Source organism: Salvia splendens, chromosome 12, assembly GCF_004379255.2.
Source record: "Salvia splendens isolate huo1 chromosome 12, SspV2, whole genome shotgun sequence".
In the NCBI taxonomy this organism is placed as follows: Eukaryota; Viridiplantae; Streptophyta; class Magnoliopsida; order Lamiales; family Lamiaceae; genus Salvia; species Salvia splendens.
Genome location: NC_056043.1, coordinates 6,664,283 through 6,682,632, shown reverse-complemented (window position 1 = coordinate 6,682,632; position 18,350 = coordinate 6,664,283). Strand labels below are relative to the sequence as shown.

Here is an 18,350-nt window from a genome sequence, read left to right as displayed (position 1 = left end):
TTGCAGGGCAATAAAATAAATAAATACTAATGAATCTACTTACAATCAATCAAAGACGTAGTTGCTACAAGAATGAGCTTAACTCTTCTCTTCCCACTTTCTAATAATAACACTCTTCTATTATATGAGCAACAAAAATGAATGCAAATTGTAGCCGCACAGACTGGCAGATTCTGTCGTATTTACTAGTAGAACCCCTCAACTTCGACGGAGACTGACTAAACCTCTACATACATGCAAGAAAACAAATGCTCTTCATTATGTATTTTGCATCAAAATATCCATGAATCAACCTTTAGCCTGTCAGGAGAAATCAGAGGTGATTTAAGTTTCGAGGACATATACTGCAATTTCTTTAGCTTAATCAAATCAAGAATGACTTACCTTAGCCATTTGAGGCACCTGTCTGGAAGTACCAGCATCTCCGCTTCTTTTGAATGGCTTTTTCAGGGCAGACGGAGTAGGTAAAGGTGAAGGGGAGTCTGTTGGAACTGAAGAACTCCTTTGGGATTCTTCCAGTGCTTGCTTCAAGATCTCCACTACTTGACTCATACTTGGCCGATCTTTTGGATTCTTGTTCAAGCAGCTATCAGCTAATTTTGCTACTCTTCTCGCAGTGGGTAGGGAATATTGGTTTTGGAGACGTGGATCCATGATCATGCTAAACCTCTTACCATCCACAGGGAACTGTTTCACCCATCCTAGTAGTTTCTGTTCTGCTGATGGGAGGTTTCTGTCCAAGGTCCGTCGCCCTGCGAGTATCTCATACAGGACAACTCCAAAGCTCCATATATCGCTCTTGACTGACAAATGGCCGGTCTCAACATATTCTGGAGCAGCATATCCACGTGTGCCTACAGGCTAACATCGAAGGAGGTAAAATCAAGAAACACGAGATCTAATGAGAAAAGACATGTACGCTAAATTAACTTCGGGTATATGGCTTCTGCAACTGAAGCACTAAGTATGTCAGGCGTAAGCATACAGTATTGATAACTGTAGCCACAATAGAATTAAAAGGCAAATATCTAGTAGAAAAGTGGAAAATGACTCAGCAATCTACGAATTTCCTTAATGTATCTGTAGAATAACATTAAAGAGATAATATATACCGTATTGGAGAGAAACATATTATGTCATTATATTGCTTCACTTAATAGAGAACACAGAGTCATTACAAGATATGTTCTATCTAACATAAATATAAATAAACTCTTTGACAATATCAAACTTTTCCATGTCCCATGATAAAAAGAAACAGAACAACGCTTTCAAACTACAACATTGAGATTGAATTTACCCCTCAAGCAAGGAAGTCTTTAAAATCAATGGTTTTTAATAGTTTCTAAAAAAGCAGTATCATAATCTACTATTCAATTATTAAGCAAATCCACTTACTGCAGTAGAGACATGAGTTCGGTTTCCTGTAGGGCCTTCTCTTGCTAGACCGAAGTCAGAAAGTCTGGGATTGAAGTCCGTGTCCAGTAGAACATTAGATGATTTGAAATCTCGATAAATCACCTATACATGTACGCGTAAAAATAAACTAAGAAATAGTCCGATGAAAACAAAATGTGAGACATAGTATACATGGACGGTAGACACCCTGTTAATGCATGTCTGCCTCACCAAGTGATCTACTCCTATGTCTAACATTTGAGTACATTTTGTGTTTTTATCATGACATAAGAATCCCAAAGAGTATTTATTATACAATGACACAGCTTATGATGGCTGTGCTACACTAGAATCTTATAGAAACACTATAAGATTGAAGTTAAATATCTTCAGGATTATATAGATTCAAGTAACTCAAGTTCAATAAACACGTCTTGCCTACAAAAGCTTCTACAAACCCTGTATTCTCTCCAAATATGTACCTGGACTTCCAAACCTTCGTGCAGATACGCCATTCCTTGAGCAGCTCCAAGGATAATGCTTAGTCGCCTTATCCAAGGAATCGTTGGCACAGACTTACTAAAAAGGTGGTCTTCCAAGCTTTTATTTTGCATGTACTCATAAACCAACAGACGTTGGATGCCTCTTTCGCCATCCACTGCACAATATCCCAAAAGCTTGACTAGATTGGGGTGATCTAGCACTCCAAGGAATTGTACCTCTGCAATCCATTGCTTATGGCCCTATAAGCCAGATGAAAACAGAATATCAGCTAAATAAAGCTTAAGTTTGAGTTTGATATTCACATAGTTCACGCCTAAAATCCATACAACATGAAGTGGTACTTTTCTCTAGTCTATTCTATCATACTAACAGAGTCGAATTCATTCATAATACTAAAGAGATGTCGAGCTCGAGCGTTTCGGGAGATTATAGACAGGTCTCATCACTAACCCTCCATTCCTACATTCTGCAGATGTCATAGCAAGTTCTATCTTTCCAGTTGAGGGAATATCAATATTCTCAGGAACTAAGGGTTGAAGAGTATCGATAAGTTTTGTTACAATGTGGCATGTATATATTTATATATCATCTAGCTGATCTAGTTGATGATTTCTGGTAAATAAAGACGATTAAAATTCACTCACAACAATAAACTAAGCTCCAGAATGATCAATAGTTAGTTGTATATCAAACTCTTTTCAAGGCTACAATGCCTAATTTGCGAGAAGCAGAGTTGAGCAGCATATGAGAATAATACCTGCATGCCCTGCGTGTTGAGCTTCTTGATGGCAACAATGATGGGAGGGCCGTCGCCTCCATCCGCGGGCTTGATCGAGCCCTTGTACACGCTCCCGAACCCACCCTCTCCGATCTTAAGCAGTCTATTGAAATTATTGGTTGCTTCTCTGAGCTCCGAGAGAGAGAAAACCCTCAGGCTCCCCTCCCTCTCTCTGTACATTTCCGGTATACTCCGAGCGGAGGGAGACGGCAGAGAACCAGTAGATTTAGGCGCGCGATTAGTGCTTGCGCCTGAATTGTTGGTGGCGCCTAATTCAGGCGCGGAATTCCCGCCTCTTTTGCACTTACGTTTGATTATGTTGAAACAACTCATGATTTTGCGATGACAACCAAGTCAGCTCTGAAAATCGGAGAGAAGTGTAGAAGATGATGAAGGTTGGATTGAAGAGTGGGAAACAAAAAAAGGTAAAAGAATAGCTCTGGTTTTCCGATCAAAATGGTGACAATTCCGCATGTAGAAAATAAAACAGGCTTATTAGATGAGTGAATTGATGGCTGAGAAGAAAATCAGAACTTGAAAGAAATGCAGTGGCAAAAGAAACGTATGTGAGAGGTAAAAGCAACTGGAGAAGACAAGCGTAGGGAGAGAGAGAGAGAAAGCGTGTAAATGGACTAGTCAAATGAATAGTTGAAATGCTATCTGTTTCGAACTGCGGTTTATACTTGTTTTTTCATTTCTAATTTCCTAGTAACAATTAACACTTTTTTTCTTATTAATATAATTTTTTTATCTTCTTGTCGAAAAATATTTCAGTTATCGTGAAATGTAGTACCTTATAAATATTGGTAATTAACAAAGTTAATATAGTTTTAATTCATTCGAAGAGCTGGACTCTGACATTATTTTAGTTTTTTTTTTGGTAATTTTTCTTCAAGGATGATAATTTTATTTATTAATTTTGATATTATCACATGGAGTACTATTATTTTGTTTTTATTTAATACAGATATGATTTAAAAATACAGGGAAAATTTTTTTTGGACCGTGAACTAAGGTATCAGTTTTGATTCGTAATATTTGAAAATATCTTTTAAGGTCCATTAACTTCGATGTAATATCATTTGAGCTACTTTTTCACTATTTCAAGCTTTGTTTGACGAAAATACCCTCAAGCCCATAAAGAGCATTTCAATATATTTATTATCTTTTCTTTATTAAAATATTTTAATTTATCTCTCTTAATTTTTTTCCCCCTCTTCCTTATGTTTTTATCTTTTCTTTGCCATTTTATCCTTATCTCTTTTAATAAAGAGGCAAAAAAAAAGAGAGATAAATAAAATTAAAGAAGAGAGAAAAAAATACACTGAAATCCCCTTCATGAACTTGAGAGTATTTTCGCCACCGTTTGAAATAGTAAAAAAAAATAGCTTAAAAGATATTACATTGAAGTTAATGAATCTGAAAAGATTTTGAAAATGTCAAATACCAAAATTGATATCTTAGCAAAGTTCACGGACTAGAAAAAATGTTTCGTCTAAAAAATATCGAGTATAATTCAAAATTACATGGAGTAATATATGGAGTATTTTGTATTTAAATCCGCAATTATAATATGTCACACACTTACGCATGTCATTGAACTAATTTATGAATTCATAAATAATGCATGGTTGAGTATGAATTTGTTAGGGATGTTGAAGTTGCAATGTGATGATTTTATTTGCATTTAATAAAAATTAGCAACGTGTATGATACATCATTATTATCTATCATAAAACTAAACTAAAGCGAAATAAAAAAAAAAGTTGTGTTAAGGAATTAAATTATTATGGACGTGAAAAGGATAGAAGTGAAGAAGAAAGCCGTGCCCAAACCATTGTTGTTAGACTGAATATGTTTCTTGGTCTTTGGTCAATTCTATTTACTTCCGTCTCTCAAATATTCAATGCCTCTTTATCATCATCTTTCATTCAACTACCCACCGTCTTCATTGTTGAATAGTAGTATATTCACTTTATTTATGTTTTTTCTAATAATCCAAGATGTTAAAATACTATAATGTAGAGATTTAGAGTTCATTTAGTCCCCCCCCCCCACCTCAAAAAATAATAATATATAGTATCACTAGTTGAACGTGATATAATTGAAATTATATAAATAAAATCTTAAAATACCTATTTAACTAGTTTAATACATAATATACGTAAAAAAGACAAAATAATACAACACGTGAATCCAAACAAATTAAGAATGCTATTACCCACTGGAACTCTTGTGGTTAATTTCTGAGTACACATTCAAATAATTGGAATATGATTATTCCTTTCTCCCCTCACTTTGAACTTGAATCTTTATAGTCATTTTCTGATAATAATAATAATAATTGGAAATCGGTTTCCTTCTACAATCCCTCAATTTGAAATTTGAAATTTGAGATTATTGATACTTTTGAGCTTGACCAATATGTTGAAATGCTTAATACTCGAGGTCCCTCAGTTTATTAAGTTTGACCATTTTAGTCGTTAAGCTTGATTGCTGATTAAGTCTTTCTATATACAATAAAAAAGTGTGGGGATGGGATGTGCATAGACTACATCATAATTTTATTATTTATTACTTGTAGATTACATCACATTCAAGGAGGAGTAATTGTTCCTTAATGATGGGAGATTAAATTAAATAATTAAATTTTACTAGCCATGTGATTCTTGTGAGTTTAGGTACTCCAATTCAATTGAAGAGTCGGGCAAAATAACTTGACAAAAATTGGAGACGATAAACATATTCTGGCCTTTCAATAAAAATTGTATGTAGACATGTAGGATAATGGATTGAAATTTTTTAATCTTGATTCGAACAGAAATACTACAAAATACTAACAATATTATACACATATACTGCTGCCAACATCTCTTAACAATTATTTTGCTTAAGCAAACCGTAATTCTATCCTCAAGTAAAAGTATGGAGTATTAGTTCTAATCAATTTCATCGTGAAGATACTATTCTTTTGATTAAGTTTTTAACCTATTCTTTTATCATTTTCATACTATGCAAGTAAAATTGCATAAAGGAATTTATTTTTTTAGGGAAATCTAATGTATTTAAAATTACTACTAATTCGTCTTTTCAACTTGATCCACAAATGATATTTGAGGAGGGGCATTGCATCCAGATCAAATGTTGTTTAACCTGAATTTAGGCTTTATAAAATTGATGGATTTGGAGGGAATTCACTAGATTTCCTAATCAAACATTGAGCTTGTCTTGTGCCTCGGGCTCTATATCGTTGATGCAACGGGCATTTGTCGTCAACGGGCATTTGTCGTGTTTATGGATCGAAACTTGCAAGTAGCCCTCACAGGAGACCAAAATAGACTTTGAAAGTTGGACTTCAGTCACAACTCACTAGTACTCTTTCATAGAGATGGTGTTGTTTCAATACTCGATTCATCATCTAACAAAACACATGACAAATACATATATAAAGATTAAAGAATGCCAGCCGCATATACACCCAATATTCCTCATCCAAATGTAAAAGAATCAACTCTTTGAGAAGATACAAGGTAGAAATATGTTGTTGAAAATTATGGTAGCCGCCTCCTTAAAAATACGTGATTGATGGATAGAAGAAGATCACGCTTATATCAATTGATATATCTGTCCAGCCCTGACTTTGATGAACTCGACCTCTCGGCTACCAAGCCAATCAAATTTCGTCCATTCAAACTCCAATATAGTTGATATTTGGTAGCCACGAGATTCTGCATTCATCAATCAGAAATCCATAGAAGTCTCCGAGCAGGTACAGGAGGAGCTAATCCTGGTATATCTCGAATATCTTTGTTATTTGGGTTCACAATCTGAAAATTCAGCCACACCACCATCTTAGAAAAAGCTCCATCACATACATAATCATAATACACCACTCAAAAAGAACTGCATTGCTCATACAACTTATAAGCAAACATAAACAAGTCAATAAAACATGTTACAAATGTTACCCATGTTATTCAGGGATGTACTTCAAACTACACATCGTATTTATGGATGTGGTACAAACCTAATTAGCATCTATAAGCGACTTGAACTGAACCTATAGGTCACTTGTTAGAACCCTATATCGTGAATTTGCAATATCTGTTAAGTGCAAAATTTGGTACAGTATATAGCGTAGGTTTGTAGATACAGCGCAAGTGACTTACAAAACATGTTGGTTGGATAAAACTAGAAGTCTCGAAGTCCGTCGTTTTCCAGAGAATAAATATATTCATGACAAAAAAATCGTATATAAACAGTAGATGCCTATATGATCTTGGCTCTACCAATTGTAGGTCAAAGAAGAAAATTTTCAACAGGCAATTTTCCACAATAACATGTGTCCAATGGTAAGAAATATCGAGCCATTTAATTGTAAGACAAATACAAAAAGGAAAAGCAAACAGGTATCTGACCTTCACTATAATGACAGCTATGACACCAACAACAATAAGGAAAAGGAGAGCCATGATACACCGATCAGTTGCAACCTAAATAAGAAACCAAATTATTTGAACTTGTATAATGAAAAGAGTTAGACGTATCAAAGCAGAACGGTGTTCATTTAAGATATTCACCTGCCTACCAATTTCCTTTACTAGCTTAGAGGCCTTCTTAATTGAAAAATGGATGGAGTCCAGCTCATTCACGATTCTGCTCATCTGTTCAGTCTGAAAAATAACAAAAGATGCAAAAACTTATAGGCAACTGTCAGGTATAAGATTTTTCCTAGAAAAGTGAACCTTTTCACTCTTCTTGATGCAAAACACACCTGAGCTTTGAGTGCGGCAGATGTCTCTGTCCCCACATTAATGGTCTCATGAACAACCTAAAAAAGAAGAAGAAAATGGATCGTATTAGGGATTTATGATTCAAACTTTTAGTGGATACAAATTCACCTCATATGATCTAATTAAAAGTAAGTAGCAGACAATGAATACTGATATATGAATGCCTTAGCACGTAGCGAGATTTTTTTCTATCACTGATCTTTCAGAAGGAGGATCTAAATGTGAAGCTTTACTTATTCTTAGAGTTATGAAGAGACATGAAACAAAGGTGTTGATATTAAAACTAACTTTTCAGATGTTACAGCTTACTAGCCATACAAGAAAAAAACAGGATATAGACAGTACCACTTCAAATTAAAACGTGTCTAAATGGCAAGATGCCAACCTCCATTTATTATTGTTGTCAGTACTAGTAAAAGAAATTTTTGACCTCACAGATCATATAGCAAGAGAAGTCATGAATCAGCATACATAATAAAAGAATCTTGAAATGCAATTGTGCATTCCAATTTATAGACCTTTTGAGCTCTGTCAATTGCTTGATCAGTCTCATCCATCATATTATTTCCATGATCCAGAAGCTGTTGATTTGTCATATCTGCAATACAAAAAATCCACATTCATCTTAGTCATATAGATTTGCTAGAAGGAAAATAAATGGATAAAAATGCATTGAATTGTTTCTGCCAGTGTAAACTGTGTCCAGATTTTAAACATAAGAATCCGCACGAGGTTGTGTTCTATGCCACCATGAATAACCACGAGACCAGAATAGAATTATCCTTATTACAGAGCAGCGAGAAGTTCTACACTACAGCTTCTTGAAGGGTAAAATGAACACTTTAGCTACTAAACAATGTTTAGTAAAATGGAGAATGATAAAGAAGAAAGGATAGAAAGATAAAAAGAAAGTGAAGAAATCACAAGATGATTCATCATCAAGCTCATAATTCAAAAAAAAATTTAAAGTAATTAGTAGGAGATTGATTATTTGGCTCTTTAGTGATTGGCTCCGAGTTTCTTCCTTGAGGCAGATCATTTTCAACCAGCTGAGAACAGGCCATACATGCCCAGAGACACTCTTTTTACCCTTACTTTTATGCATTGGATCAAAGCGATATATTCATAGTGAAGGATAACAAAAAGTTGACAATAATATCATAATATATCATTTATAACCTAATAATTTTGTTTTCCCTCAGGATCTCATAGTGTTTGCTACTCCCTCCTTGGAGTATCCTTATCCATCTAGAAATAACTGAACCCGACAAAATTGCAAGTGTGAATCACTATAATTCCCCTTTTCTTGTCAATTAATTCTAGGATCATTGGAAATATTTTCAAGCATGGATTGTCTATCAAGCATCTGATGGATGGTTCTTACTTGAAGCAAGCAAGACATTATCTTCTGCAAACCCTTCACCCGGGCCCTCGAAGAGATCCACTCGCTTATGTTCAAGACTACTTGAATACCTACAGCATTGTAAAAGAAAAACGGTTAAAATTACAAGTCCTTACGTCTGTTGTACTCAATTGTCTTAGAATAACATATGAAATGTGCCATCGTCCAATTCTGATTATCCTGAAGGAACTTACTGTTTCTTGAGAGCGACATATGAGTTCAACTGTTTGATCTGCAAGGTAAGGCAGGGAACTTCAGAGATATTTTAAGCAAAAGAAAAGTGGCCTCTAGGAACTACAGAAAAATAAAGGTTCCAGAGAGTAGAACTCACCATTGATTGTTTTTTCTCATTAAGCATCTTGTTTGTGCTAGGGTCATTTTTGTAGTCTGAGTCCTTGAGTTCTCGGTCATAGTCTTTAATAAGCCTGAGGTAGCAAGAAAATTCAATTCAGACTTATGGTTTCTCAACATGTGTATATGTACAAGCATATTTCCCTGGACCCTGGATGTGCACATGGACATGTGTGTGTGGGTGTGCAGGTGGACATGTCTGGGTATTTTTTGTGTTTGTGAGTGTGCGTGTGACCGTGTGTGAGTGTGTGAGAGAGAGAAAGAGATATGTTAGGGTTGGTATATCAAACTAAGTAACTAATTTTCTAGGTAAACTAAAAGACAGTTAAATGGCTTCCCAAAGTTATGTTAGTTAAAAGTTAAAACTACTTTATCTTATACATGATAACCTATACAAGATTACATCATGCTTCTATAAACGATTAAACTCTGCCAGCAAGATTGTTTAACCTTAATGTACAAAGGAATTTTTACTCAGTAGTTCAATTTTCTACAGGCTCAACAAAACTTTACCACGTCAAGCAGAAAAACTATACCGCTGTCAACATAGACACATTTACCATAAGCCTGTGTTAATGCTTCTTTGAAGTCATATTTAAATCACCTTACATTAATGAAACGTGTAACAGCACTTTTAACACTATCATTTGATTTTCCACAGGCTTATATTAGTGATAAATCAAAATCTCTTGTTTTATTAACAGTTGAAAACCCCCTGAGTTGATCTATATCTTAGTATTGGTGTCAATGACTCAGCCCTGTTCATCGTACACGGGGAAGATAAGAAACCACTGCAATCGATTCTACCCCATAAACAAGATTCAATACCTAACCAACTCAAGTGATAACAAGAAGCATATTAGGCATATATCTTCCAAGCAATGCACATTCAGAAAGTGGATCACCACCATCCACAATCTAAACACATAGTATTTCAAAAGACATCATCCATTTACCACACAAAAAAATCAAACACTAAACTCAAACCACCTACTTGTAATTACAATTTAGCAAAGCATGAAAGCTCACTCAAAGTCAACAAGAAGAAAAGCATGCATCGTCCAATCCATTACCTCTTACATTCGCGCATCTTATCGGTAAGCTCCTCCAGCTGCCGGCTTCGCCGGGTGGAGTCCTTAATTTTCTCCAATTTTTGGAATCCATTCCTTCACAATGCAATCAATCATAATCAATACATCGAATGGCAATAAAAGGTTCAACATCTATTTACCTTCTAGCAATCACCCTTTCAGAAAATCAATCAGAAAGGGGAAAATTAACTGAAAACGAAAGCTTACGATAGAGCTCGAAATATATCTTGAATCTGGCCATCGATCTCAGCGAGCTCTTCGCTCACCATCTTTTGCAGGGAGTCAATAACAGGATTGCGAGTCGGAGATGTTCAAATCAAAGACAAAATTCCACCGCAAAAATAGCCGTTAAAAATAATTATCAGTCGGATCAAAAATTCAACAACGTCAAGATGGATCAAAACAGCCGCATCAACGGTGGAAGAGTTGGAATTTGGAGCAATGTGGGTGTTGGATGGATCTGATTGGAAATTTTGGGGGAGGATGCGAGAGAGACGGCCTCTGCTATGAGCTGGCGGTCTCAACTCTCATGATTTTCAAACATTTCTGTCATTGTTTAACCTTAAAAAATAAAATCATCCAAAAATAATCAAACAACAGTAACTATTCTAGACTCTATTTATTGCTTTGCAACGGAGGAAAACAGGTACTAGTACTGTTTATCTGGCTACGTTTGAAATTTCGATTACAGATTCAAATAATTAAAAAATTTAATCGCTTAAGATTCATATTATCTTGAAAAGAGCATACATAAATGCATATTTAGTGATAATAATGGCATAAATATATTTAAGTTCTATTTAAAAAATTGCAAATGTATCCCTTATTATTGATCCAAATTCTTAGAGCATCTTACGGATGTCTCATTCGGACATCCACTAGGACTTCCCAAAAACACCTCCTGCCACGTCACTAGGACTTCTCATCCCACTGCCACCTCACTAGGACATCCCCTTCACAATCCGCCCTTCCCATCGCCCTTCCCACTAGGACTTCCCACAATAAAAAAATCACAATTATTTATAAACGTAACGGAATTATAATTTTGACACGAAATACGGGAAAATTGTGAATGCTTCATTAAAAAAAATTACATAAAAAAAGAAAAAAAAAATTACATAATTAAAAAAATTAAATACTGGACGTCCGACCCACGCCACAATGGCGGACGTCCGCCCGCCCGTCGCCTACAAGTCCGAGGACATCCGACGTCCTTATGGGACGTCCGTATCCGACTTGCCACGCCACAATGGCGGACGTCCCGATCGCCCGTCACGGATGTCCGACCGGACGTCCGCCATTGGAGATGCTTATGTCAAGTCTAGCATTTTAGCAATCCATAATTTTATGTATATCAATTTTAAAACTACTAGATGTCCTTATATTAATATATTTTACTTTATTAAGTCCTTCTACAATTTTTTTTGTTTCATTAGATTTATGTACTAATACATTTGTTCCATTATAACTTTTTACATTTTTTTTCATTAGGTTCATATACTATTGTATTTTAATTTAGGGGGGTTCTTTGATTGAATATTTATTTTATGGACTTCATTATTTAATTAAATTTTCTTGTGTTAATTAAATTGGTACTCCTATCTAGGGTAGTGATAAAATACAAACTCATATATTGTACAAACTCCAAACTTTTCAACACAACTTCAGCACAATGTCACCACAATGTAAAATTTCAAGATTTTGATGTTAACACAATTTCAATACAGCATTAATCATTGACGTTGTGTTGACATTTTTTGTTGATATTATTTTATCATCTGTTGATATTTTCTAACAGCTCAGATCATAATTTGAAGTTTATACAATATTTAGAGTTTGTATTTGATCACATTCTCTCCTATTTAATTGAAGAGCCAAGCAAAATAATTTGACAAAAAATGGAGACACGGTAAACATACTCTGGCCTTTCAATAAAAAAGTGTGCGTATGTAGAGATGTAAGATATTGATTTGATTTATTTTGTCATGATTCGAAACGAAATACTACAACATAAAATACTAACAATATTATACATATATACTAATGCCAACCTTTCTTAATAATCATTTGGCCTAAGCAAAGAGTAGTTCTATCCACAAAGGTAAAAATACGCAGTATTCATTCTAATAGATTTCATCCTAAAGATACTACTCTTTTGATTAAGTTTCTAACCCATTCTTTTACTGTCATTTTCGAACTATGTAGTACGTGAAATTGCAAAAAAAAGGAAATTCATTTTTTAATGAAAGTAAAAATATGGAGTGTTAATTATAATCAATTTAACACCCTGTCGTTAATTTCGTTTGGTAACTTTGCTGCTAGAGTACTTGAGAGTGGTGACCATCCATCAAAGTGAAAGGTAGTATAGATGGTATTGTTTCGACAATCGATTCATCATCATCATCTAACAAAACACATGACAAATACATATATAAAGATTAAAGAATGCCAGCCGCATATACACCCAATATTCCTCATCCAAATGTAAAAGAATCAACTCTTTGAGAAGATACAAGGTATAAATATGTTGTTGAAAATTATGGTAGCCGCCTCCTAAAAAATATGCGATTGATGAACAGAAGAAGATCACACTCATATCAATTGATCTATCCGTCGAACCCTGACTTTGATGAGCTCGACCCATCAGCTACCTAGCCAATCAAATTTCGTCCATTCAAACTCCAGATAGTCGATATACGGTAGCCATGAGATTCTGCATTCATCAATCAGAAATCCATAGAAGTCTCCGAGCAGGTGCAGGAGGAGCTAATCCCGGTATATCTCGAATATCTTTGTTATTTGGGTTCACAATCTGAAAGTTCAGCCACACCAACATCTTAGAAAAGCTCCACCACATACAAAATCATAACACACCGCTAAAAAAAGGAAACCATATCAGACTGCATTGCTCATACAAATTCTAAGCAAACATAAACAACTCGATAAGAAGACATGTTAAAAATGTTACCCATGTTATTCAGGGATGTGGTTCGAAAAAATTAGCATCTATAAGCGACTTGCACTGAACCTATAGGTCACTTGTAGAACCATATACCGTGAATTTGCGATATCTGTTGAATGCAAAATTTGGTACAATATAACATAGTAGGTTTGTAGATTCAGTGCAACTGACTTACAAAACAACATGTTGGTCGGATAAAAAAGTCCATTATTCAGGGAATATATTCATGACAAAAAATCATATATAAACAGTAGACGCCAATATACTCTTGGCTCTACCTATTACAGGTCAAAGAACAAAGGTTTCAAACAGGCAATTTTCACAATAACATGTGTCCAATGGTCAGAAAAATCGAGCTTTTTAATTGTAAGCCAAATAAAAAATAATGAAAAGCAAACAGGTATCTGACCTTTACTATAATGACAGCTATGACACCAACAACAATAAGGAATAGGAGAGCCATGATACACCGATCAGTTGCAACCTAAATAAAAAACCAAATTAGTTTAACTTGTATAATGAAAAGAATCAAAGCAGAGCAGTGATCAGTTGCAACCTAAATAAGAAACCAAATTAGTTTATCTTGTATAATGAAAAGAGTTAAGACATATTAAAGCAGACTGGTGTTCATTTAAGATATTTACCTGTCTACCAATTTCCTTTACTAGCTTAGAGGCCTTCTTAATTGAAAAATGGATGGAGTCCAGCTCATTCACAATTCTACTCATCTGTTCAGTCTGAAAATAACACAAGATGCAAAATCTTATAGGCAACAGTCAGGTATAAGATATTTCCTGGAAAAATGACCTCTTCTCGATCCAAAACACACCTGAGCTTTGAGTGCGGCAGAAGTCTCTGTTCCCACATTAATGGTCTCATGAACAACCTAAAAAAGAAGAAGAGCATGGATCTTATTAGGGATTTATGAATCAAACTTCTAGCGGATACTAAATTTACCACATGTTGATCCAATTAAAAGTAAGTAGCAGACAATGAATAGTGATATAAGAATGCCTTAGCAGCTAGTAAGATTTTTTCGTATCACTGATCTTTCGGAAGGAGGATCAAAATGAGAAGCTTTTTCTTATTTACAGAGTGATGCAGAGACATGAAACAAAGTTGCTAATATTCAAACCAACCTTTCAGATGTTACAACTTACTAGCTATACAAGAAAAAACCAGGAATAGACAGTACAACATCAAACTAAAATGTGTCTAAATGGCAAGATGCAGACCTCCACTTATTATTGTTGTCAGAACTAGTAAAAGGAAATTTTGATTTCATAGATCATATAGCAGGAGAAATTATGAATCATCATAGATAATAAAAGAATCTTGAAATGCAATTGGGCATTCTAATTTATAGACCTTTTGAGCTCTGTCAATTGCTTGATCAGTCTCATCCATCATATTATTTCCATGATCCAGAAGCTGCTGATTTGTCATATCTGCAATACAAAAAATTCACATTCGTCTTAGTCATATAGATTAGCTAGAAGGAAAATAAATGGATAAATGCATTGAATTGTTTCTGCCAGTGTAAACTGTGTCCAGATTCTTAAACATAAGAATCCAAATGAGGTGGATAAAATACACCTTAGCTAGACAGAACTATCCTTATTACAGAGAAGCCAAAAGTTCTAATACAGCTTCTTGGTGGATAAAATACACCTTAGCTACCAAACAATGTTTAGGAAAATAGAGAATGAGAAAGGATAGAAAGATAAAAAGAAAGTGAAGAAATCACAAGATGATTCATCATCAAGCTCACAATTAAAAAAAAAATCTTCAAGTAATTAGTACTACTACTTAGGAGTTGGGTTATTAGGTTCTTTAGTGATTGGCTCCGAGTTTCTTCCTTGAGGCAGATCATTTTCAACAAGCTGAAAACAGGCCATATATGCCCAGAGAGTACTCTTTTTACCCTTACTTTTTATGCATTGCAATCAAAGCGATATATTCATAGTGAAGGATAACAAAATATTGACACTTGACAATAATATCATAATATATCATTTATATCCCAATAGTTTTGATCTCCCACAGGATCTCATAGCGTTTGCTACTCACTCCTTGGAGTATTCTTATCCATCTAGAAATAACTGAACCAGACCAAATTGCAAGTGGGAATCACTATAATTCCCCTTTTCTGTCAATTGATTCTAGGATCACTGGAAATATTTTCAAACATGAATGGTCTATCAAGCATTGGATGGATGGTTCTTACTTGAAGCAAGCAACACATTATCTTCTGCAAACCCTTCACTCGGGCCTTCGAAGAGATCCACTCGCTTATTTTCAAGACTACTTGAATACCTACGACATTGTAAAAGAAAAACTGTTAAAATTACAAGTCCATACGTCTGTTTTACTCAATGTCATCATGCCTTCAAGACAACTATCTCATGTTGCTTTATTTGAATCACTCTAGGGAGGATAATTGTTCATAGGTTGAACATTGTTTGTTGTAGTAATTTCTATAAGATTTAATTTACTAATCAATACTCTCTCATATCATTACTTATCATCATTGTCTAGAAAAGAAACAAGTTGATGAGCTTAACAAAAGTAAATATGCTAAAAATACTATAGGAATTATGTCAGTAATTTACTGCCTTGAAAGCCATGATGATAAAAATTTATTATTGCTAAACAACAGTGAGTTGAGTTGAGTTAGAAGCTTAGAATAACATATGAAATGTGTCATCGTCCAATTCCGATTATCCTGAAGGAACTTACTGTTTCTTGAGAGCTACATATGAGTTCAACTCTTTGATCTGCAAGATAAGGCAGGGAACTTCAGAGATTTAAGTAAAAGAAAAGTGGCCTCTAGGATCTAGAGAAAAATAAAGGTTTCAGAAAGTAGAACTCACCATTGATTGCTTTTTCTCATTAAGCATCTTGTTTGTGCTAGGGTCATTTTTGTAGTCTGAGTCCTTGAGTTCTCGGTCATAGTCTTTAATAAGCCTGAGGTAGCAAGAAAAACCATTTCAGACTTATGGATTCTCGACATGTATATATATGTACAAGCATATTTCCCTGGATCTCTGGGTATTTTTTGTGTGTGTGTCAGTGTGCGTGTGTCAGTGTGTGAGAGAGAGATATGTTGGGGTCGGTATATCAAACTAAGTAATTAGTTTTCTAGGTAAAAAAAAAGGACAGTTAAGTGGCTTCCCAAATGGTTACGTTAGTTCAAAGTTAAAACTACTTTTTCTTTTACATGATAACCTGTACAGGATTACACCACCATACCTCTATAAAGTTTACCAGCAAAACTGTTCAACCTTAATGTACAAAGAAATTTTTTACTCGGTAGTTCAATTTTCTACGGGCTCAACAAAACTTTACCACATCAAGCAAAAAAACTATACGGCTCTGAACATAAACACATTTTCAACCGTAAGCCTGTGCTAATGCTTCTTTGAAGTCATATTTAAATCACCTTAGATTAATGAAATGTGTAAGAGCACTTTTAACACCGTTATTTGATTTTCCACTGGCTTATATTAGTGATACATCAAGCATCTCTTGTTTTCTTAACAGTTGAAAAACCCAAAAGTTGATCAATATCTTCTACATCTTAGTGTTGGACTATTGGTGTCAACGACTCAACCTTCTCCATCAGATCCACGGTGAAGATAAGAAACCACTGCAATCGATTCTACCCCATAAACAAGATTCAACACCCAATGGTCCCAACCGACTCAAGTAAAAACAACAAGCATATTAGAACTCTCTAATTGAATCCTGGCATATATCTTCCAAGCAAATAGCAATGCACATTCATAAAGTGGATCACCACCAGTTACACTATCTTACCATGCACAATCTGAGCACCTAATTCAAAACACATCCATCCATTCACCACACGAAATTCAATATTAAACTCAAACCACCAACCTGTAATTGCAATTAAGCAAGGCACTTTCCTGCGAAAAGCTAAGTCGAAAGCTCACATATCAACTCAAGTCAACAAGAAGAAAAGCAAACATCTTCCAATCCATTACCTCTTACATTCGCGCATCTTATCGGTAAGCTCCTCCAGCTGCCGGCTTCGCCGGGTGGAGTCCTTAATTTTCTCCAATTTTTGGAATCCATTCCTTCACAATGCAATCAATAATAATCAATACATCGAATGGCAATAAAAGGTTCAACATCTATTTACCTTCTAGCAATCACCCTTTCAGAAAATCAATCAGAAAGGGGAAAATTAACTGAAAACGAAAGCTTACGATAGAGCTCGAAATATATCTTGAATCTGGCCATCGATCTCAGCGAGCTCTTCGCTCACCATCTTTTGCAGGGAGTCAATAACAGGATTGCGAGTCGGGGATGTTCAAATCAAAGACAAAAGTCCACCGCAAAAATAGCCGTTAAAATTAATTATAAGTCCGATCAAAAATTCAACAACGTCAAGATGGATCAAAACAGCCGCATCAACGGTGGAAGAGTTGGAATTTGGAGCAATGTGGGTGTTGGATGGATCTGACTGGAAATTTTGGGGGAGGATGAGAGAGAGACAGCCTCTGCTATGAGCTGGCGGTCTCAACTCTCATGATTGACAAATATTTCTGCCATTGTTTAACCTTAAAAAATCATCCAAAAATAATCAATCAATAATGTGTAAACTATTTTACATATGCATATATTAATCCCATTTTGCCAATGGAGGGAAAGAGATTACTGTCACGATTTACTTAATTTAGATTTCCTGTCCGATTCGGCCTATGTTTGAATTTTCGATTAGATATTCGAATAATTAAAATTTTAAATTGGTTAGATTATAGGAGTGTCTCAAAAACAAATTTTTGTCATGATAGAAAATTAAGATTTTAATATAATCTTGAAAAGAGCACACTTAAATGCATAATATTTAGGGATAATAAGGGTGTCCACTATGAGAAATTTCGGAATATGGGTCTCAATTCGCTGGCCTTTCGAAATTTGGGATTAAATTCGCTGATCTTTCTGAAAATGGGATCGGGGCGTGCGGATTTTTCGTAATAAGGATTTTTTGAGTTTTTCTCTTTTTTATACTTCTTTTCTTATTATTCCTCTCATAAAATATATT

At 34.9% G+C, this 18,350-nt stretch overlaps 3 protein-coding genes across 3 annotated transcripts; all 3 read right to left on the bottom strand.

Annotated features, from left to right (window-relative positions):
- Positions 1 to 3,315, bottom strand: LOC121758254 (probable serine/threonine-protein kinase PBL19). The gene is made up of 5 exons (XM_042153665.1): positions 2,660 to 3,315; positions 1,881 to 2,141; positions 1,399 to 1,521; positions 385 to 861; positions 1 to 300 (listed from the first exon to the last, which is right to left on the bottom strand). Exons 1-5 carry the CDS (start codon positions 3,011 to 3,013, stop codon positions 289 to 291), a joined length of 1,227 nt encoding a protein of 408 aa, XP_042009599.1. The 5' UTR covers positions 3,014 to 3,315; the 3' UTR covers positions 1 to 288.
- A 2,784-nt stretch (positions 3,316 to 6,099) lies between these two features.
- LOC121758256 (novel plant SNARE 11-like) lies at positions 6,100 to 10,917 on the bottom strand. The gene is made up of 10 exons (XM_042153667.1): positions 10,525 to 10,917; positions 10,300 to 10,392; positions 9,207 to 9,300; positions 9,070 to 9,107; positions 8,858 to 8,946; positions 7,992 to 8,071; positions 7,455 to 7,511; positions 7,261 to 7,353; positions 7,099 to 7,173; positions 6,100 to 6,507 (listed from the first exon to the last, which is right to left on the bottom strand). Exons 1-10 carry the CDS (start codon positions 10,584 to 10,586, stop codon positions 6,418 to 6,420), a joined length of 771 nt encoding a protein of 256 aa, XP_042009601.1. The 5' UTR covers positions 10,587 to 10,917; the 3' UTR covers positions 6,100 to 6,417.
- A 1,805-nt stretch (positions 10,918 to 12,722) lies between these two features.
- Positions 12,723 to 17,863, bottom strand: LOC121758255 (novel plant SNARE 11-like). Its single transcript, XM_042153666.1, has 10 exons — positions 17,512 to 17,863; positions 17,287 to 17,379; positions 16,153 to 16,246; positions 16,019 to 16,056; positions 15,507 to 15,595; positions 14,648 to 14,727; positions 14,109 to 14,165; positions 13,924 to 14,016; positions 13,689 to 13,763; positions 12,723 to 13,129 (listed from the first exon to the last, which is right to left on the bottom strand). The coding sequence occupies exons 1-10, from the start codon at positions 17,571 to 17,573 to the stop codon at positions 13,040 to 13,042; spliced, it is 771 nt and encodes a 256-aa protein (XP_042009600.1). The 5' UTR covers positions 17,574 to 17,863; the 3' UTR covers positions 12,723 to 13,039.
- Positions 17,864 to 18,350: the final 487 nt, after the last annotated feature.

Coding starts and splice junctions, on each gene's coding strand:
- LOC121758254 (XM_042153665.1), bottom strand. CDS start 3,013: ATGAGTTGTTTCAACATAATCAAACGTAAGTGCAAAAGAGGCGGGAAT. Junction 2,142..2,659: donor TCAACACGCAGGGCATGCAG/GTATTATTCTCA, acceptor TCTGGCTTATAG/GGCCATAAGCAATGGATTGC. Junction 1,522..1,880: donor ACGAAGGTTTGGAAGTCCAG/GTACATATTTGG, acceptor GTACATGTATAG/GTGATTTATCGAGATTTCAA.
- LOC121758255 (XM_042153666.1), bottom strand. CDS start 17,573: ATGGTGAGCGAAGAGCTCGCTGAGATCGATGGCCAGATTCAAGATATA. Junction 17,380..17,511: donor GATATATTTCGAGCTCTATC/GTAAGCTTTCGT, acceptor TGCATTGTGAAG/GAATGGATTCCAAAAATTGG. Junction 14,017..14,108: donor CTGCCGCACTCAAAGCTCAG/GTGTGTTTTGGA, acceptor TGTTATTTTCAG/ACTGAACAGATGAGTAGAAT.
- LOC121758256 (XM_042153667.1), bottom strand. CDS start 10,586: ATGGTGAGCGAAGAGCTCGCTGAGATCGATGGCCAGATTCAAGATATA. Junction 8,072..8,857: donor TAATGTCTTGCTTGCTTCAA/GTAAGAACCATC, acceptor TTTGTATTGCAG/ATATGACAAATCAACAGCTT. Junction 7,354..7,454: donor CTGCCGCACTCAAAGCTCAG/GTGTGTTTTGCA, acceptor GTTATTTTTCAG/ACTGAACAGATGAGCAGAAT.